Raw genomic sequence first — 16,906 nt, 5'->3', positions numbered from 1 at the left:
CCAGACAGACACACACAGGGATAATGTGAGTAATATGCAAGTGACAACATTGGATCTTTTCCAGAGTTCAGTCACAAATGTTTTGTAGGCTCATGGCTCATGCAAGGCACGCACCATTACCGTCTGGCTTGAACCAAAGAGACCCCGCTATGATGTCTACCCGATTTCAAGGATGGAGGGGTCCCTGGCCCCCCTCTAGTCCCTTTGGATTGCCCCACTGACCGAGACCGCTGGACCCCATTGTCATAATTTTTTTTGCTGCTGCTCCGATTCGGCGGAGCTTTTCGTCGTGTCAATCTGTACAACGAGTCAACGGGTGGATGCTGCTATGTCTACCTAACCGCTCGTTTGCTGTCCAACATTTAACCTCTTGGGTGTTTTAGAGTAGGCTTCTGGTTATACTAGAATATCCAGTCTTCATTTTTTTGCCCTGTGCTTTCTTTTTGGTATACGCCGACAAACAGCCATCTGGGGCTGTTGATTTTCCTTCTTTCGACTATATTGTCGGTCCTTCGCTTTTTCTTATATTGGAATATTGAAACAGGAAGTCTACCCCGCCAATCACCGCTTGCGACCGATTGCCGCAGAAGAGGCGCCCCCAAGAACTGAGATCCGACTTCCCTTTCTGGGCTCTTTTCTTTCTTTCTTCTTTCCAAAATGACCGCATCCGTTCTCCACGGCAATACCTCAGAAAATGGCTGGGTTGTTCAGAAATTTGGCGGCACGAGTGTAGGAAAGTTTCCCGACAAGGTATGTTGGTTTCTTGGACTTGCCCTTGCGCCTTTTCTTCCCGCTCCCTCCACGCACGCGAGAGACGATGAAGAATAACCGCTGACTGTTGCGCGCTCTCTCTCTCGCAGATTGCCGAAGACATTGTACGGTACGATAGAATCAGTTCCTCACAGACTTGTGCAATCATACTGATGTTTGCCATGTAGAGCCAGCTTGGATACCAGCAAGGTTGTCGTCGTCTGCTCCGCGCGGAGTACAGGCAAAAAGGTTACTGGAACTACCAGCCGGTGAGTCAGGCAGTGCCCTCCCCACAGACAACAAGACAGACCATGGAAGCGACAATTTACTCACATACTGCGTCTTTCTCCTATATACAGACTTCTCGGCGTCTTCAAGCACCTGCGGGCTATTGCCGCCGCCACTAGCAACGATGCGACCCAGACCGAGTACCTGGAAGAGGCCAGAGCCCTGATCCAAGAAATCTGCAACGACCACATCTTTGCCATCCAATCCTTTGTCAAGGACCCAGAGCTGCAGAAGCAGGTCTCGGCCGATATCGAGAACGACTGCCAGGAGCTGATTGACTACATTATTGCCGCCAAGCGCTTCAACCTCGAGGTCAATGCTAGGTCCAAGGACAGGGTTGTTAGCTTTGGCGAGAAGTTGAGCTGCAGGTTCATGGCATATTTGTTGAGAGATAGGGTTCGTATTACTTCTTGATGGTATCCATGGTATACGCAATACCCAGATGGGCTAACTTTCTATTCAGCAAGTCGATGCCGAGTATGTCGACCTTTCCGATATCATGCACTACGACAGCTCAGAGAGCCTTTCGCCCACTTTTTACCGTGATGCCGCCGCACTGTTCCAGAAGAGAATACAAGCATGCGGCTCGAGAATTCCCGTGGTCACGGGCTTCTTCGGCAACGTGCCAGGTAGTCTGATGGACGGTGACATTGGCCGAGGCTACACAGATCTTTGCGCCGCCCTCGTGGCCGTCGGCCTCAAGGCCAACGAGTTGCAAGTCTGGAAGGAGGTTGACGGAATCTTCACGGCAGACCCGACCAAGGTGCCGACCGCACGGCTCCTCAGCTCCATCACGCCCTCGGAAGCTGCCGAGTTGACCTTTTACGGTTCCGAGGTCATTCACCACCTGACCATGGACCAGGTGATCAAGGCCGAGCCGCCGATACAGATCCGCATCAAGAACGTCAAGAACCCCAAGGGTCTGGGCACCATTGTGGTTCCTGACCCCGTACAGTCGCCTCACAGACAGATCAAGCGCTCGCCCCCTTCGGACCCGTCTGCCCGAAAGACTCCCAGGCGGCCCACTGCCGTCACCATCAAGGACAACATTGCCGTCATCAACGTACACTCGAACAAGCGGTCGATATCCCACGGCTTCTTTGCCCGCGTATTCGCCATTCTCAACAGTCACTGCATCAGTGTCGACCTCATCTCCACGTCCGAGGTCCACGTCTCCATGGCTATCCACTCGGCTGACGCGAGCCCTACCCACTTTGAAGCCGCCATAAAGGAACTCGAGGACTGCGGCGATGTCTCCACGCTGCAGCACATGGCTATCCTCAGTCTGGTCGGTGCTGAGATGAAGAACATGATCGGCATAGCAGGACGCATGTTTTCGACATTGGGAGAACACAATGTGAATATCGAAATGATATCCCAAGGTGAGTAGTAATGCCTACGTTCTAGGCACCCTTCGAAAATGACAGAACATTTACTAACCTGATTGTGATATAGGTGCCAGTGAAATCAACATTAGCTGTGTCATAGATGCCAGGGAAGCTACGAGAGCCATGAACATACTGCACACGAATTTGTTCACGTTTTTGGAATAGATGAATAGAATTGTATTTACGAGGAGTTTGAGATTGGGAAATTCCATCATTCTTGCATATAGTACATACATTGACTGATTATTCTTCACGAATGAAACCATGTCTGTATTCCTCATTTCCTCTGGGCATCTGACCAGATCATATACATAAGGCATTATCCCAAGTCCTGTGCCTGTTCTTCCTCGCCTTGTTGCGGCCTTACGCATTTGCTATACTTTTCCCCCCACAAAAGCACACAGCATATAGTAAACATCAAGGTTAGGGAGGGAGAAACACATGTTGGCAAAGTATATAAATCATCATCAACCAGTACTGTTTCTTTGTGTGTACTGTTATAAACCATCAGCTTTTCCCGCCCCCTCAACAACGCCAGTCTTGTCTTTCCCCTTATTCCCTTTCGGCCTGCCCCGACATGGGTGCAGGAAAAATAAAAACAACCGCTCATCATCAAACACAGAGGTATCAATAGAATAGAAACGAATACTGAAGAAAATCAGCTCAAAAAAACAGTCCCGCCTCCTATGCTGGCTGGCTTATGCTGTCCAAACAATCTAGCCTGAACAACAAGAAACGGTGTGAACAGAACAGGAATGTCCAAGCAACAAAAACAAGGACCAAAATGGCAAAACAAGAAAGCCAGCGCATCGCGGTGAGTATGCAATGGGCAATATCCCAAAAGGCGACCGTACGCCACCGTGCTATATGATCGTCCTTCTCATGCCGGCTTTTCTGTGCCTCGAAAAAAAAAAAAAAAACAGAAACATGGTCGCCCGTAATACCACATCTCTTGTGGTGTGGCGTTTAAACACCATGCCTGTAGAATACATTCCTTTTGTACAATGGGCCGAAGAAAGGAGGACATGGCAAATGCTTCGGTCTATAGAGAAGTGAACAACTAAGCAGCCTCCATGCTGTAGTACATCGTTCATCGTTGATTAATTGTAATTCATCTTGTCGTCCATTCGTATCGTCGTGTCAAGTCGTTCCTAGATAGCCCTGTCGGTTTGGGACGAGGAGATCTAACGACTTCCACAAAAGGTCAAATTGCCCATATATAGTATAGACAATCGGTGAGGATACTGGCATGAATTGACTTCTGCTGGGTTAGAGCTGTCAAAACTATTGGCCAAACTCGGCTTCTAGGCCCAGCTCTTGCAATTCATGACTGTGATTTTGAGGATAATCAAACTTGTCCAGCGGGAGCTCTTCCTCTGGTGTGCGCATTCCGATCCCGCTGTCGTCGGGGTTGCCTGATAGTCCCAGAGAGTCGCGCGTATGATTGTCCAATTGAGGTGGGAATGGCGCGCGATTCGCTTGAGGTGGGGCGGGCTTAGATGCATTATTGGTGTTGTCATTGTTGCTCTGGTTTCTATTCAGGTTGTGCGAAGTGTGTCTGCTTGGGACTTGGGCGGATCGTGACGGGAGGTTCGTTGCCTTGGGAATCGAGGATTTGAGCTGCATGAAGCCGCCCTGCTCGCCCAAAAAGCATATCATCTCATCGATCCAGCATTTGGTCACCCACCAAGATCCGAAGCTCTTACCCTGGTTGATGGTGATGTCGCGCATAACAGCAGTTCCCACACCTTGAACACACGATACCACATCCTCTGCGAGAGCGTAGGGAAATTTCTTCTGAAGTGCCTGGAGAAAGTTGACCCATCGATCGAGTATGTTCTGGCCACTTTCGCCGCCAAGGTTCTCGGTCTGTGATACTCTGCCACTCCTCGTGGCCACGTCAGCATACAGAGTCTGGCACTCTATATCCCAGGGGACGTTCTGAGGGTCCAGGAGGTCGCGGATCTCGGTCAGCAATAACATTACAAGGTCATCCATGCCGCGAGTCGGTACGACTTCCGCAACCTTGCGAATCCTAACCATTGTGATCCAGTCAATGTACATTTGGTCGCGATTGGCTGGGTTCGATAACATGTTTGCTGCTGCGTGAGCCGTCAAGTTAACACGGAGAGCTCGGTCCAAAAGAGCAGCGAAGATGCTGGCTGGGGCTTCCTTTGCCTGCACCACATGTCTCGGTTGGCCCTGGAACGATTCGCGAATGTGAAGCACGAGCCTCTCGGAGATATTGCGAAAGGTATCTAGGACTGGCTTCGGGACGACCTGCAAGGTAAGGTTGGAGATGATTTGCATCATCCTTTGGTACAAGACAAAGTCGCACTGTTCAATCCACAGTGCCACACCAGGACTCGAGAAGAGCTTTTGCACCGGCATGGTAAGAGTGCCTTGGAAGGAAGTGTACAGATGAAAAAATGTCTTTTCTCTGCAATAACGGATACACTCAACAAGGGATGTGCAGTGGCTGCGATACAGTGCTGTCAGGGACATTGCTGCGTCTGGATCAGTGCCTTCAGGTAGAAAAGGCTTGATCTGAGGCAAGACGAGCACGTCCGAGAACGCGTCGGCCGGTAGAGGCGTGAATGCTAGGCGCAGCATGGTCTTTGACGTTGTAGACTGGACTTGGTCAATGCTGGAAAAGTCTGGTGAATTATAAAAACTGTGTGCTCTGTTGTCATTCGACCTTGAGAGAGCCGGTGCGTCAGGCTGAGTAGGAAGCTCGGGCGAAGGAAGAGCAGCAGCCTTTTGCGCGTTGTGAGAAGGCGACTGCGACTTTGAGAACCTGCTAAAACTATTAGAGCTGTGCACTTTCACCCTTTGAATGGAAGCGTTGCAAATGAAAACATACGGAGCATCTTGGGCAAAGCTGCCAGAGTCCTGATACGACACGACTCCTTGGGAAGGCTCCTGGCTCTCCGGGACCTCATCTGCCAGATTGAAGTTCACATAGTGGTATTTTGATTCTCCACGGACTCCGAGTCTGCGTGTCTTCAGGCCAGGGAAGAGTACTCGAACCAATTTACCAAAGCTAGCAGGATTCAACACAGTCGTCCTTTCGGTGGCGCATCTCGAAGCATAGTTTGCGTATACACGACCCCTAGGCACCGAACCCTTTCCGCCGGAGCACACCTGATTGATCCATAGCATGGCAAAGACCTGTCGTGTACGTTCCGAGTTGGGGCCCCTTTCGTTCCCATGCAGCTCCTGGGCGACATCCGCCAGGTTACGGTGCTTGTTGGCTCTAAACAAGGCACGCATCTCGTGCTCATTGTTGGCGCTCGTCTTGTTCGAGGACTTGGCGTTGCCCATGTTCAACGAGTCTCCGTCGCCATTGTCATCCCGATCCATCATCTGGCTGTCATCGGCAAAACTAGTACTTGCGCCAAAGGAATCTGCCGAAAGTCCTGGATTTGACAGACCGTGTTGTCCATACGGCATATGGTGACCTATGGATGACTGCATGCTCGAGTCCATGGAGAACGACTGGGCTGGATGCATCTGCGATCCGGGTCGTAGTAGCATATCGTCACCAGGCAAATGGTGGCCCTGCAAAGCCATATCCCTCGACGGGGCGTGACTGTGGCCATGTGCATGTGCATGCGCTTGAGCCTGGGCGTGTGCTTGAGCATGGGCGTTGGCGTTCCATTGTTCCGTCTGAAAAGGACCGTGGTGTGGAGCAAAGCCTTGATCGATGTTTTGCTGGGTGGCAGTGCTGTGCATCGAAGCTGTCGAAGCTCTCGAAGGCGCTCTGGTCCTCGGGTGTAACTGATGATTTTGCGCAGGCATTGCGCCGGCCTCAGGAGGCTGGGACTCTATTTGTGTATTACGGTCAGCAAAGACGAAGCAAGAGGAAGAAAAGAAAAGAAAAAATAAAACCACGTCGCGGTGGTAAGAGTGGTATCAAGAGATGCAATTCGCCAGGTAAACAGGTGCAGTAGAGACAGGAACCGGGCAAGGAGTTGTCGTACCTGAGTCCATGGTCTCTGATGGGTCTCTGCCGTGTTTGCCAATCTGGATGTCTGTCTTGAGGAAATGTTGCCCTCGGCGCTATTCAAACCGTAAACACAGACTGGGTGGGCTGCCCGCTGGGCGCTTCGGCCGGGGGCCGTGTCGGGTCGTCGGTGGGAAAGCGGAAAAGCAAGGATGGGGGATGATGATGATGGGGCGGAGAAGAGGGAGCGAAAGAAAGTAAATAGCAACTATTGCAAATCAAGAAGATCAGATACGTAGTAAATGAATGCTCGAATGATCTACTCAATAAGTGGACGTGGGGTTGTTTGGTGGTGGGAGGAGTTGGTCGCGATGAGTTGGGTCCAGTCCAAAAGTGCACATTGCGGTTCTGGTTTGCAGAGAATGGAGAAAACACAAGGCGACGACAAGTAAACGAAAGCTTTGGTTGCCCCGACACCAAAATCCGGGCTGGGGGCCTTGGGCTTGAGTCAAGACAGGCGGCTGGGCAATGCGCTGCTGTGATTGGTCGTCCAGGGTGCGCCAGATGCGGCACAAGCTTGTCGATGCCAGAACCACAGCAAAGTACCGCAATAAGACGTTGCAATTTGTCTCTGCGGCGACGAGTCAAAATTCTTTAGCAAGAAAATTGCAATCTTCATTGGCGCGCACGAGAAAGCATCGGCGCTCATAGAGACCATTTACAAGATGCTATACTCGAAGCCTTGGGCATTATTTTGAGTCTGTTAGTATACCTGTGCACGAACCCTTGATTTATTTGTTGTGTCAATATACACCAGATACACGAGCTTCCCAGCGTGTCAAGACTCTTCGCGAAAGCGGGGCACCTGGCATCTCGCTCCTGTGTGGCTGGCGGCCCATGCCAAGTTTGGTTCGCTTCGCTCAATGCAGTAATGCCACAACAATACATTGTACATAGTATTTATGCAACACTTGGAAACGAAGTATTATGCGCCTTTGCCCGATCCCAGGCAAGTGAGAGCACGCACAGCTCTCGAAGGACACTGACGAGGAGGACCCAGGGCAAGCTGCATGAACTTGCATCATCTCACTTTATTGTCTCTACAGAGTATGATGCCGTCTTTGGTGGATTGCGGACTTTTTTTATTTATTTAAATTTTTTTTTTCTGTCGCATCCTTCCTCCGTTCTAGCGGACGCTACCTATCACACATACCCACCACCGACGGACCGACCGGATATCTTGCTGGCACGACCATAGTGAAAACGACCAACAGGTCCCATGACTTTGGCAGTTGGCAAATTGACTGGCATGTATTATTTTGCATGTTTTTATAGTAGTTGTCGAGTCACGTAGTATTGGATGCATCATTGATCTGAGCCCATTTGCAACAGTCTTTCCAGTCATTGGTAAAAATGCGCATCGGTTGATTACAACAGCTCCTTCTTTAGTCCAGAGCGCCGGGATGAGACAAACCTCTCTGGATAGATAATACAAAATACTGTACTTATCTGGCCTAGGTAGCTCCATTCCTTACTGTAGCACTACACATTAGATATGCCATCACTTGTTGTATGGACTTTACACCCATCATACCATAAATAAAGAGCTGATGGAAAATAGCGGGTAGCAAGAGCAGATGCTCAAGCTCAAAATTTAAGATCTTCTAATTATCCTAGATATTGCCGTGCTGGCTACAATTCTGTCATGTATCAGATCACAGGAGAATTTTTAGGTATGTACGCTGTCACTTCTGGAGAATCCCGTCCCACTTATTGGTCATGTATGCAAGTACATACGTTCGCACGTTGATGTTGCATGTGAATCATGTACCAGCTGCCGGTGCGTTGCAGTAGGAGCATCAGCCGGATTGTGGACACCCACCAGTCGTCATTCGTCTTGAGCGGACAGTCTGCCGGGCTTCGTCAGTGCCAGTCAAGCACGGGGGGTGGGTGAAGTCATACTATGTATGCAGTGTCATCATCGGCTCCTGAGCTCTCCTGAAATTCTCCTGATTCCTCCTCTTCCACACCTGTCGCAACAGAAGAAATAGGTATTAGCTTTGTTTTCTCGTGAGAGCTTCAGGCTTCGAAACACAGCATTTGCACCACTTTTCGCAACACTGACCACCGTCGTAACCCAGTACGTTAAGCTTCCAGCCCACTTCCGGCATCATGCCTGGATTACCTGCGGAAGACAGGTGGCCCGTCCAGCAGCTAACCCTAACATTGCCAGCTTGACATCACCAACAACTCCCCCACCCTCGTGCACCATTGTCCGTATCGACCTCGAACTTCCGCTTCAACCAAAACAACACAAACCATCATCAAACTCGCTATTTGCTCATAGCCAAGATGTCTGCCCAGGATCGTGTTCAGCAATACGTCACTCAGCTCGACAAGGAGGTATGTCGCCATCATCAACCCGTGGCCTCGCTTTTGGGGTCGTCGCATGTCCGTCCCTCCCCGAGAGGAGTCAGTCAGGCTAATCAAGAGACGTCTATAGCTTTCCAAGTACCCTGCTCTCAATAACCTTGAGAAGCAGACCTCCGTCCCCAAGGTTTACGCCGTCATTGGTCTCGTCACCTTGTACTTCTTTTTCATCGTCTTCAACCTGGGAGGCCAGCTCCTGACCAACGTTGCGGGCTTCGTCATCCCTGGCTACTACTCTCTCCAAGCTCTGTTCACCGCTAGCAAGGTTGACGACACCCAATGGCTCACTGTACGTTCAGCTCCTCGCGGCTTACCATGTCAGTTTCTTGATTTATTTCGCTGCTAACATCTTCGCCTCTAGTACTGGGTCGTTTTTGCCTTCTTCACCGTTATTGAGTCTCTGGTGAACGTTGTCTACTGGTTCCCCTTTTACTTTACCTTCAAGTTTGTCTTCCTTCTGTGGCTGAGCCTGCCCGCCTTCAGGTAAGATATCTCCTCAAGAAACTTTCAACGTTTGACAGCCTTCACTAACTGTACTTGCTAGTGGTGCTCAGCTCGTCTTCCGATCTTTCATCCAGCCCGCCTTTGGCCGCTACTTCTCGCAGTCCGGCTCCACTGCCGCCAACCTGCGCGCCAAGGCCGACTCGATCGGTAAGAGCGAGTAAGCAGTGCTTCTTTGCTGAAGCGCTGTTGCTGCTCTGCACCTGTATCACCACGAGACAAGCCATATATATATGATACGGTGCCGGTCGCACATGTAAACAAATTGCTTCGCCGACACGGCGATTTGACGATAGTTACGACAGAGTCATGAATGCCTACGTCGGTAGAATTGCCACTGAATAGAACGAACCAAGCTTTGGGACTTTTATTGGTCAAAGGGAGGAGTATAGGGCCGCGCGGGTGTCTTTCAAGGTCAAATAGAGAAACGCTACTGTAAACATTTTCCTAGTTTCCTACGATGAACGACATTTAATGAGAACAATCTCGAAAAATCCTATTCTATCGGACCTTGGTGCCGAATGTGCATCATCTGTTGCGTTGATACTTTTCCAATGTTCAATCATACCATGCTGAATGATTCGCTGTCAAATATTTTGCTCGTTTAAGACTGTGATAGCATTAGACAAGATGTAGTCTGACGGAATCATATTATCAATGCCAATGCGCATTCATGATTTCACAATACCCAAGGGGTTGATGCATTTCAGGGCGGCATCGAGGGAATACGAATTGAGCTTGCAAGGTTGCACACGTGTAGATGGTGGCAGTGTAAGAAATGCCGTCCTGGAGCGACTGTCAAAAGTGGGTGTGCCTGGCCTAACGTAGCGTGGCGGTGCTGCCGCGACTCTCCAGCGCTCTTGGCGGGAGATCAGCGTACTGCTAAGGTGCTAAGATAGATGCTGCCGCAGTATGAAACCCGACAGGTGATTTGAAACACTTTCCCTTCCATCTTTCAACCACCGACGACCCCAAGGAGAAGGAATACAATTACTTGGGCGAGAGAAATCGGAAAGTCAAGAGAACAACGAAGAGGTGGGAAAAAAGACACACGCGACCCCCGATCGAAGATGAGCTACGACCTCACTCGCTTCTAATTATAAATCCACGCCATTTGCCCGCCCGCCCTCATCGTTTCCACTCACCCTCGTCCGCAACTTGACTGCCCCTCGGGGCGGTCGCATTATTACAACAATAGAGATGCAGCTCAGTCCTCTGCAATCGCGCCTGGCTGCGTCGCTGGCAGCATCGTTCCTCTTGCTCGTCGTCTACCTTTTCCTCTTTTCGCCGCAATTCGCCCTCGCCGCTGAGATCCTGTCCGAGCATGGCGCACGCGGCGATGCAATGGACGTGTGGGCGCTGGCCGAGGATATGGAGCAGGCCACCGCAGAGTCGCTTGATTTGAGAAGCGAGATGTACGAGCCAGACTTTCCGCTGTTCGATCGGAGTGTCATTGGGCGCGCGCCTTCGGGAGTCACGAGCTTAACGAATAACGTCAAGAGCAACCAGAACCTGGACCAAGGGTCGTCGGTTAGGTTTGTCTTTGAGATCGCTTCGCTCTCTAGCAGAGAAATAGACAGTTCAGAGGCATTCGAGCTACGGAAGAGGCAGGAAGATCCGCAGGATACAGAAATGTTTGTGGCAGAGGATGAGCAGAATGTCACTGACCTGTCTGAAATCGAGCGACGAGCAACGCCAACCAAGACTCTTTGGATATCTGCAAATACCTGTATGCAACCCGACAGGCCCGCGGCAAATCAGACTTTCATGGACCCTCCGCAACTCACCTTGTACGTTTCAACGTCGAGCGACAACGACTCACCGGGACCAGCCGCGCCGCCCGACAACCAAGAAGTGCTTGTATTCGATGAAGGCGCCGTCATGTATAACATGACTTTCTCCGAAGACGTTTACTTTACAATTACTGCCCCGAATGTATCTGACTGGTTCACCTCATCTCTCTACAATGTCGATGTTGCAGCTTCAGTCGACCAGTCTTACCATTCATACGATGCCGACACGGAGCCCGACCTGGTGTGGGTTGACAGTGATTCAGGCGCTGCCTTGCTCAGGACCGGCAACTTGACCAATAGCTCTGATACGGAGCTCACCACAGCGCCATATACAATGTTTGCCTATTCGCAGAACGATGCAACAGTAGTTGGTGTTAAGAGGTCATACTGCGGTCTCAAGGAATACGCCGAGATTGGTGGCAGCCAATCAACAACTGCCTTGATGTCGACAGGCTTGACCAGAAGGGGTCAAGGCAATTCTACAAAGCAGGAATTCTTCATCACCGGATTGAATAAGAGTTCCATATACGAAGCTATATTGGTCCAGGAGCCAGGGACGACTGGCTCCTTGAACAAGAGGGATGATAATGTTGCTGGAGGCGGCGGTGTTGTCTTTCGCCAGACAGAATTCGACACCAAGTCAAGTAAGTACCCAAAAAAGAAACTGGACCATGGACACTCTGAGCAGCCTTTCTCACATTTTGCACAGGCAGCACATGTCAGGTTATTTCCAACCTCACCTTTTGCGACCAAACAGCGTATTCTGTCCCTAGCAGTTCAAAATACAGTAACAAAGTCGACGACCTCAAGGAGTTTTACGACAGCTATGCCAAGGAGATGTACGACAACTTTGAAAAGGCCTTGGCTCAGATCCAGTGCGATGCAGACAACACTTCAAAGTACTCGCTGGCCAAGACCTGTGATGACTGCAGAGATGCGTACAAGAACTGGGTCTGCTCTGTGTCTATCCCACGTTGCGAGGACTTTTCCAAAACAGATGATTTCCTTCAGATGCGCAACATCATGGCTACAAACTCTGACGGCAGTTCTCCCGTGGATCAATCCTTGAAGCAAATTTATGGCAATGCTGTTGCTTATAATTCTTCTCGATTAGCAAGAATCGACGACGAAATCGAGCCCGGTCCCTACAAGGAAGTTCTACCCTGCGAAGACCTTTGCTATACACTCGTACAGAGCTGTCCAGCCGCGCTTGGCTTTGGGTGCCCGACCCCGGGGAACATGGGCTTCAATACAAGTTATGGCCGGAGAGAGGTCAATAGCTCTTCCAGCGCCGTGACTTGCAACTTCCCAGGGTCAGCTCATTACGTATCGGCGGCACAAATGTCTGTGACGATATCATCAGCTGCGTTATTCGGATGTGTTGCTTTCGCAATGCTGTGGCTATGACCAGCTACCGGGAATTACTGCCACCATTATTGAGGCAGTTCCAGCCCCCTACCATCTTTAAAACATTCACGGTATAATTTATAACCGATGTGGGAGAGAGCAGCATCACATTTTTGGAAAGGGAAACGAGGTTCATGTCAGAGCTGGCGTTGGGAGTTTACGGGTTGATAGTCATTGGGGATGCTGAGAATTCTCTGATAGAAAGCAGGGAAGACAGCTATAGACTCAAGCTAGAATTTTTCTCATGATAACGGCCTGCTCGGCAGAGGCGTTTGATATTGCTTATATACCACACTTTTGAACACGTCACGACTGTTTCGAGATAGTAATGACTACCGCGCTCCGTTGAGCGAAGAGCTACAGTCGACTCGTAGCGGGTCATCCTCGTGCTTTGTTTCGTGATTTTTGGTGTTCTCGCGACGCAGGATGGGTATGCGTTGCTTTTTTGGCAACTCTGTGCATGAATGTCTACACCTTGGCGTGTGCGCCTGTCTGCACCTGTCAAATCATCCTCTCACGAAGCCCCGGACGCACTCATCCCTCAGTCCATCCAGTGCATGTAACATGGGCGCCGCGGGCTTCGTGTCCATTTGCAATTTTGCTCGAGAGATGTACTGCCGAGTTCGATCACGGGTTTCCTGGAATGGGGTATGACTTGGGGAGAGAGAGTGTGTGTGAGACGGCATTTTGCGCAATTGTAGCAAGATCCTTTTCTGCTTCTCTCGATCAAAGGGATAGAAGTTCCCATTTGCCGAGTCGTTGATCATTTCTTTCCCTTTTCAGCCTTGGATTGTTCGAGCGATTCTATCCTCTTCTCCAGATCCGCAATGGTGGCTACACAAATTCGCAAAAAGTCAGTCTGGCGTAACTTTTTGGGGGGTGGGTTCCCTGTCGAACGTATATGATGGGGTAGGAACTTACCAGCGGCGTCGGCCCTGATCTCGTCCGTCTCGAGCTTCATCCAGCCATAGTAGACGAGCTGATATGTGAAAATAGCCATGAGGGCGACCTTGAAGATGGGCCGGCTAAAGGTCTGCCAGAAGCTCGGCCGCTGCTGCGATGGACGAAGCTTGGCTGCTTCCTCGGACGACGACGACGACGAGTAGAGACGGCGAGGGGAGCACCTGGGAGCGGTTCCCTGTGCTCGAGCGAGGACGCGCAGCATCGATTGCCTCATGATTATTGTTGTTGGTATGTCTTTGGGGTTCTCGTCGAGCCGTAGTTTTGTGCTTGTCGAAATGTGAATATCAGAGCTTCTCAAGGATCTAATTGAGCTCGCTCTCTATCTGCCGCGCGCGATTGGACGGAAAGCTCGCGCCCTGTGGCTGGTGCAATTAAAGCTTCGGGCTTCCTGTGGAGGAACGCAGTGATCGGCGGGCTCGGTAAGCCTACCCGCGAGGAACTCCCAGTTCAACGGTATGGTGAAAAGCGGACAGCTGGGCCAAAGACCCCCCCCCCCTGTCTTGAACCCCAAATTCCGCTACCCTTGCGCTACATTAGCTAGTGGTGGGTGGTGTTAATTGCGGCCAGCAGCCAAGAGGTCCCCCAAGTCCAAGACCCCTTTGGGGGGGCTTTCCAAATGTGGCCATATTCGCGTCCGGGACAGATTTCAACTATTCTCCCCAAAGTCTACGTATGCGAAAAGCTATATACAACCTCATTGCACAATCCTTTTCTCTTTCCGTGACTCTTACATTATAGTACACTGGCAGATCTGTCCACTATCTTGTTCAATTCGAAGACTTGCGAAGCCGTTCGAAGACAGAGGCAGACAGCATATAAGTCACCACGTTTCGCGACTTAACCCCGGATCCCCTACTTGAAGCTCTCCTGCCGCAGATCGATCTTGCAACAACAAGACTTTGTAGATTTCACCACAAATCTTTCAAGAGGCCCTTTTCTTGCAGCTCTTGCAATCACATATATCCAATCTTTCCTCACACTCGATATATAACAAATTCACAATGGTGCGTCTCTCTCTACCCTTTAAACACACACTCGGACGACGACCATTGTTTGCTGACCTTGAATGATCCCCCCAACTACAGGCCCAGACACCTCAGCAGAGACGCGCGAACGCCAAGTTCGTCAAGGACCAGGACGCCCGCCGTGGCAAGTCAGAGGCCGACAGACAGGCACGGTCCAAGGAGGTGCAAAAGGCGACCATCTCGCCCATCTGGCTGAGTGAGTTCTTTTTCCTCGTTCTGCACCTTTTCAGCCAATCTCACTTCAATTTGACGTGGACGTTCCGCTAACCATATCACTTTCCAGTACTCCTCGGCTTTGTGGTCTTTGGCGGCGTCTTCTTCGAGGTCCTGCAGCGCATCTTCTGGCGATAAAGGGGGAAAAGGTATAAAGAACAAACAAACGAACATGGGACGGCACGCCGGTGCACCTGTAAGAGGAGAAGAAAACAAGTCGCCATCTTGAAAGAAGAGAAAGAGAGGCTTGGTCAATCATATATGGGCAGGCAGCATCGAATCATCAAAGGGGGCAAAAAGCTATAGAGAGCACAATGGCGAAACCCGGCTTGCGCCAGACGCTGGGAAAGATGAAAAGGCCGTTCCGATTGAGTGAGGTGGCATCAACATCATGCCTGACTCGGGGGGCATCTTTTCCTCTGCCTGTAAAAGCATAGCAACAGCATCACGATGTCGGGCATCATGGGGAAATTTTGAGTTTTGAGCGCACAGCTCCCAGTAATTGCAACAATAACAATTCCTTTTTCAGTTCACACATTGGCGCAAGTTTGGATGGCATAGGAGATTTGGTCCACTTCAAATGTATATATTTCTTTTTGATTTCAAAGGTGCAAGAACAAAAAAAAAGTAGTTCGCTGGTATCTTGACTTTTTCCGATGCGCCATCCATGAACTCCAGAGTTCCTGTAGAACTATGCATGCAACAATGTATAGGTAGTACACACGATCCCCTCGCGTTCCCTGTCCTTTTCAAGCACCGAGACCTCTCTTGCCACCAATATCCTTGCGGTTCATACCCGCCTCGTATTGTCGCTCAAGTGCGTCTTGCATGTGGTTGATGTCCTGTCTCGAGGAGCCGTAGACATTGGAGCCGGTAGCGGCGTTGCCGGCCTTTTTACCGCCCAACAGTCTCATGAACTTGTCCTGGCGTGCGCTGCCGCCGCCCAGGGCCTGTACGTTCCAAGTTCCCGCGTCTTCAGACGACGGCTGCTTTGTGCTCGTTGCTGGTGCGTCTTCGGGGGATGCCTTGGTCTTCTTCTTCTTGGGGGTTTCGGATTCGGGCTCGACGGCAACGTCGTCGGACTTTTTCGACTTTTTGCTCTTCTTGGACTTCTTCTCTACAGACTTGTCGTTGAAACCATCCTTGTCCTCCTCGTCAGCTTCGGCTTTGCGGTCTCGCTTGCGCTTCTTTTCGGCCTTTTTATCCAAAACAGCAGCCGACTCTTCTTCGGCGTCCTTGTCGTCACTGACACCCTCAGACTTGGACTTTTTGCTCTTTTTCTTTTCTTTCTTTTCCTTTTTTGACTTCTTGTCCTTTTTGCTGCTTGCCTTTTTGTCGTCCTCGGCGTCACTGTCCTCATCGGCCGTGGTCTCGGCAACAGCCTTCTACAACGAATCAATGTCAACAATCTGTGAGTCGAGGGCTTTGTTACTTATCGAGTGTCATTGGCACTTACGTCTTTTGCTGCTTCTAGAGCTGCCAGTTGGGTTCTGGCCAGCTCGGCTTCCTTCATCAATTCACGAGCTTGCGACTCGAGTTGCTCGGCGCGATCGCGCAACTTCTTGATGCGCTTTTCATCCTTGTCGGCGCCCATTTTTGGAGATTCTTAGAGGCAGTTTGAATCTCTGAAGCTGTCAATTGGATTGAAAAGTACGAATCTAAACGTCCAATGTGGGGTTGGGGATTTTTCCCTGTCGCAACTTCTAAAGCTTCATCCTACAATTCGTGGCAGAATTTGGGGAAATTTTGGCGGTGTCCTAGAAAAGTCAAGCGCGTATCGATGCCAAGACGTTTGGGAGGGCTCCACATGGGTATTGCATCGCTATACTCCCACACTATTCGGAGCCCTGTGGGTATCCTGTACTCGCCATCTTTCTTTTGCAGCTTACATATGAACGATACATGCTATTATTGTACTTGAAAGTATCACATCAGTCATTAGAGGAGAGACGTGCTCTCAAGGAACTAAGCAGTTCAGCTTTGCTCATTTGAAGCTTGTTGAGGTCAGTCCCCGTTGAGAGTTTCTGGATTCGCCACTTGTCAAGTCTGGGTTCTGTTCATCTCTTTGGTCTTCATTTTCTCCAACTGCTGGAGCTACTATACGCAGCCCACGGCATTTTCTTACAGACTATTAGTGTCAATCCTGATGTGTAGGAAACACGGGACACACCACTAACGGGTTTCAATGTAAGAGCCTCTACA

General features: G+C 50.3%; 7 protein-coding genes across 7 annotated transcripts; 4 read left to right on the top strand and 3 right to left on the bottom strand.

Moving 5' to 3' along the window:
- Positions 1-657: 657 nt before the first annotated feature.
- Positions 658-2,591, top strand: PFICI_07891 (uncharacterized protein; the record flags this gene model as incomplete). Its single annotated transcript, XM_007836472.1, has 6 exons — positions 658-750; positions 861-880; positions 939-1,019; positions 1,110-1,434; positions 1,502-2,420; positions 2,494-2,591. The coding sequence occupies 6 exons, from the start codon at positions 658-660 to the stop codon at positions 2,589-2,591; spliced, it is 1,536 nt and encodes a 511-aa protein (XP_007834663.1).
- A 1,119-nt stretch (positions 2,592-3,710) lies between these two features.
- On the bottom strand, positions 3,711-6,227 carry PFICI_07890 (uncharacterized protein; the record flags this gene model as incomplete). Its single annotated transcript, XM_007836471.1, has 2 exons — positions 3,711-5,223; positions 5,290-6,227. The coding sequence occupies 2 exons, from the start codon at positions 6,225-6,227 to the stop codon at positions 3,711-3,713; spliced, it is 2,451 nt and encodes an 816-aa protein (XP_007834662.1).
- Positions 6,228-8,724: 2,497 nt separating this feature from the next.
- Positions 8,725-9,467, top strand: PFICI_07889 (Protein yop-1; the record flags this gene model as incomplete). Its single annotated transcript, XM_007836470.1, has 4 exons — positions 8,725-8,775; positions 8,876-9,091; positions 9,164-9,285; positions 9,347-9,467. The coding sequence occupies 4 exons, from the start codon at positions 8,725-8,727 to the stop codon at positions 9,465-9,467; spliced, it is 510 nt and encodes a 169-aa protein (XP_007834661.1).
- Positions 9,468-10,503: 1,036 nt separating this feature from the next.
- On the top strand, positions 10,504-12,503 carry PFICI_07888 (uncharacterized protein; the record flags this gene model as incomplete). Its single annotated transcript, XM_007836469.1, has 2 exons — positions 10,504-11,740; positions 11,806-12,503. The coding sequence occupies 2 exons, from the start codon at positions 10,504-10,506 to the stop codon at positions 12,501-12,503; spliced, it is 1,935 nt and encodes a 644-aa protein (XP_007834660.1).
- Positions 12,504-13,266: 763 nt separating this feature from the next.
- On the bottom strand, positions 13,267-13,680 carry PFICI_07887 (uncharacterized protein; the record flags this gene model as incomplete). The annotated part of the gene is made up of 2 exons (XM_007836468.1): positions 13,267-13,337; positions 13,425-13,680. 2 exons carry the CDS (start codon positions 13,678-13,680, stop codon positions 13,267-13,269), a joined length of 327 nt encoding a protein of 108 aa, XP_007834659.1.
- Positions 13,681-14,467: 787 nt separating this feature from the next.
- Positions 14,468-14,842, top strand: PFICI_07886 (uncharacterized protein; the record flags this gene model as incomplete). The annotated part of the gene is made up of 3 exons (XM_007836467.1): positions 14,468-14,470; positions 14,552-14,687; positions 14,775-14,842. The coding sequence occupies 3 exons, from the start codon at positions 14,468-14,470 to the stop codon at positions 14,840-14,842; spliced, it is 207 nt and encodes a 68-aa protein (XP_007834658.1).
- A 611-nt stretch (positions 14,843-15,453) lies between these two features.
- On the bottom strand, positions 15,454-16,298 carry PFICI_07885 (uncharacterized protein; the record flags this gene model as incomplete). The annotated part of the gene is made up of 2 exons (XM_007836466.1): positions 15,454-16,089; positions 16,161-16,298. 2 exons carry the CDS (start codon positions 16,296-16,298, stop codon positions 15,454-15,456), a joined length of 774 nt encoding a protein of 257 aa, XP_007834657.1.
- Positions 16,299-16,906: the final 608 nt, after the last annotated feature.

Source organism: Pestalotiopsis fici (genome assembly GCF_000516985.1).
Source record: "Pestalotiopsis fici W106-1 unplaced genomic scaffold PFICI_Scf_5, whole genome shotgun sequence".
NCBI lineage: Eukaryota > Fungi > Ascomycota > Sordariomycetes > Amphisphaeriales > Sporocadaceae > Pestalotiopsis > Pestalotiopsis fici.
This window is presented reverse-complemented; position numbering and strand designations above follow the sequence as displayed.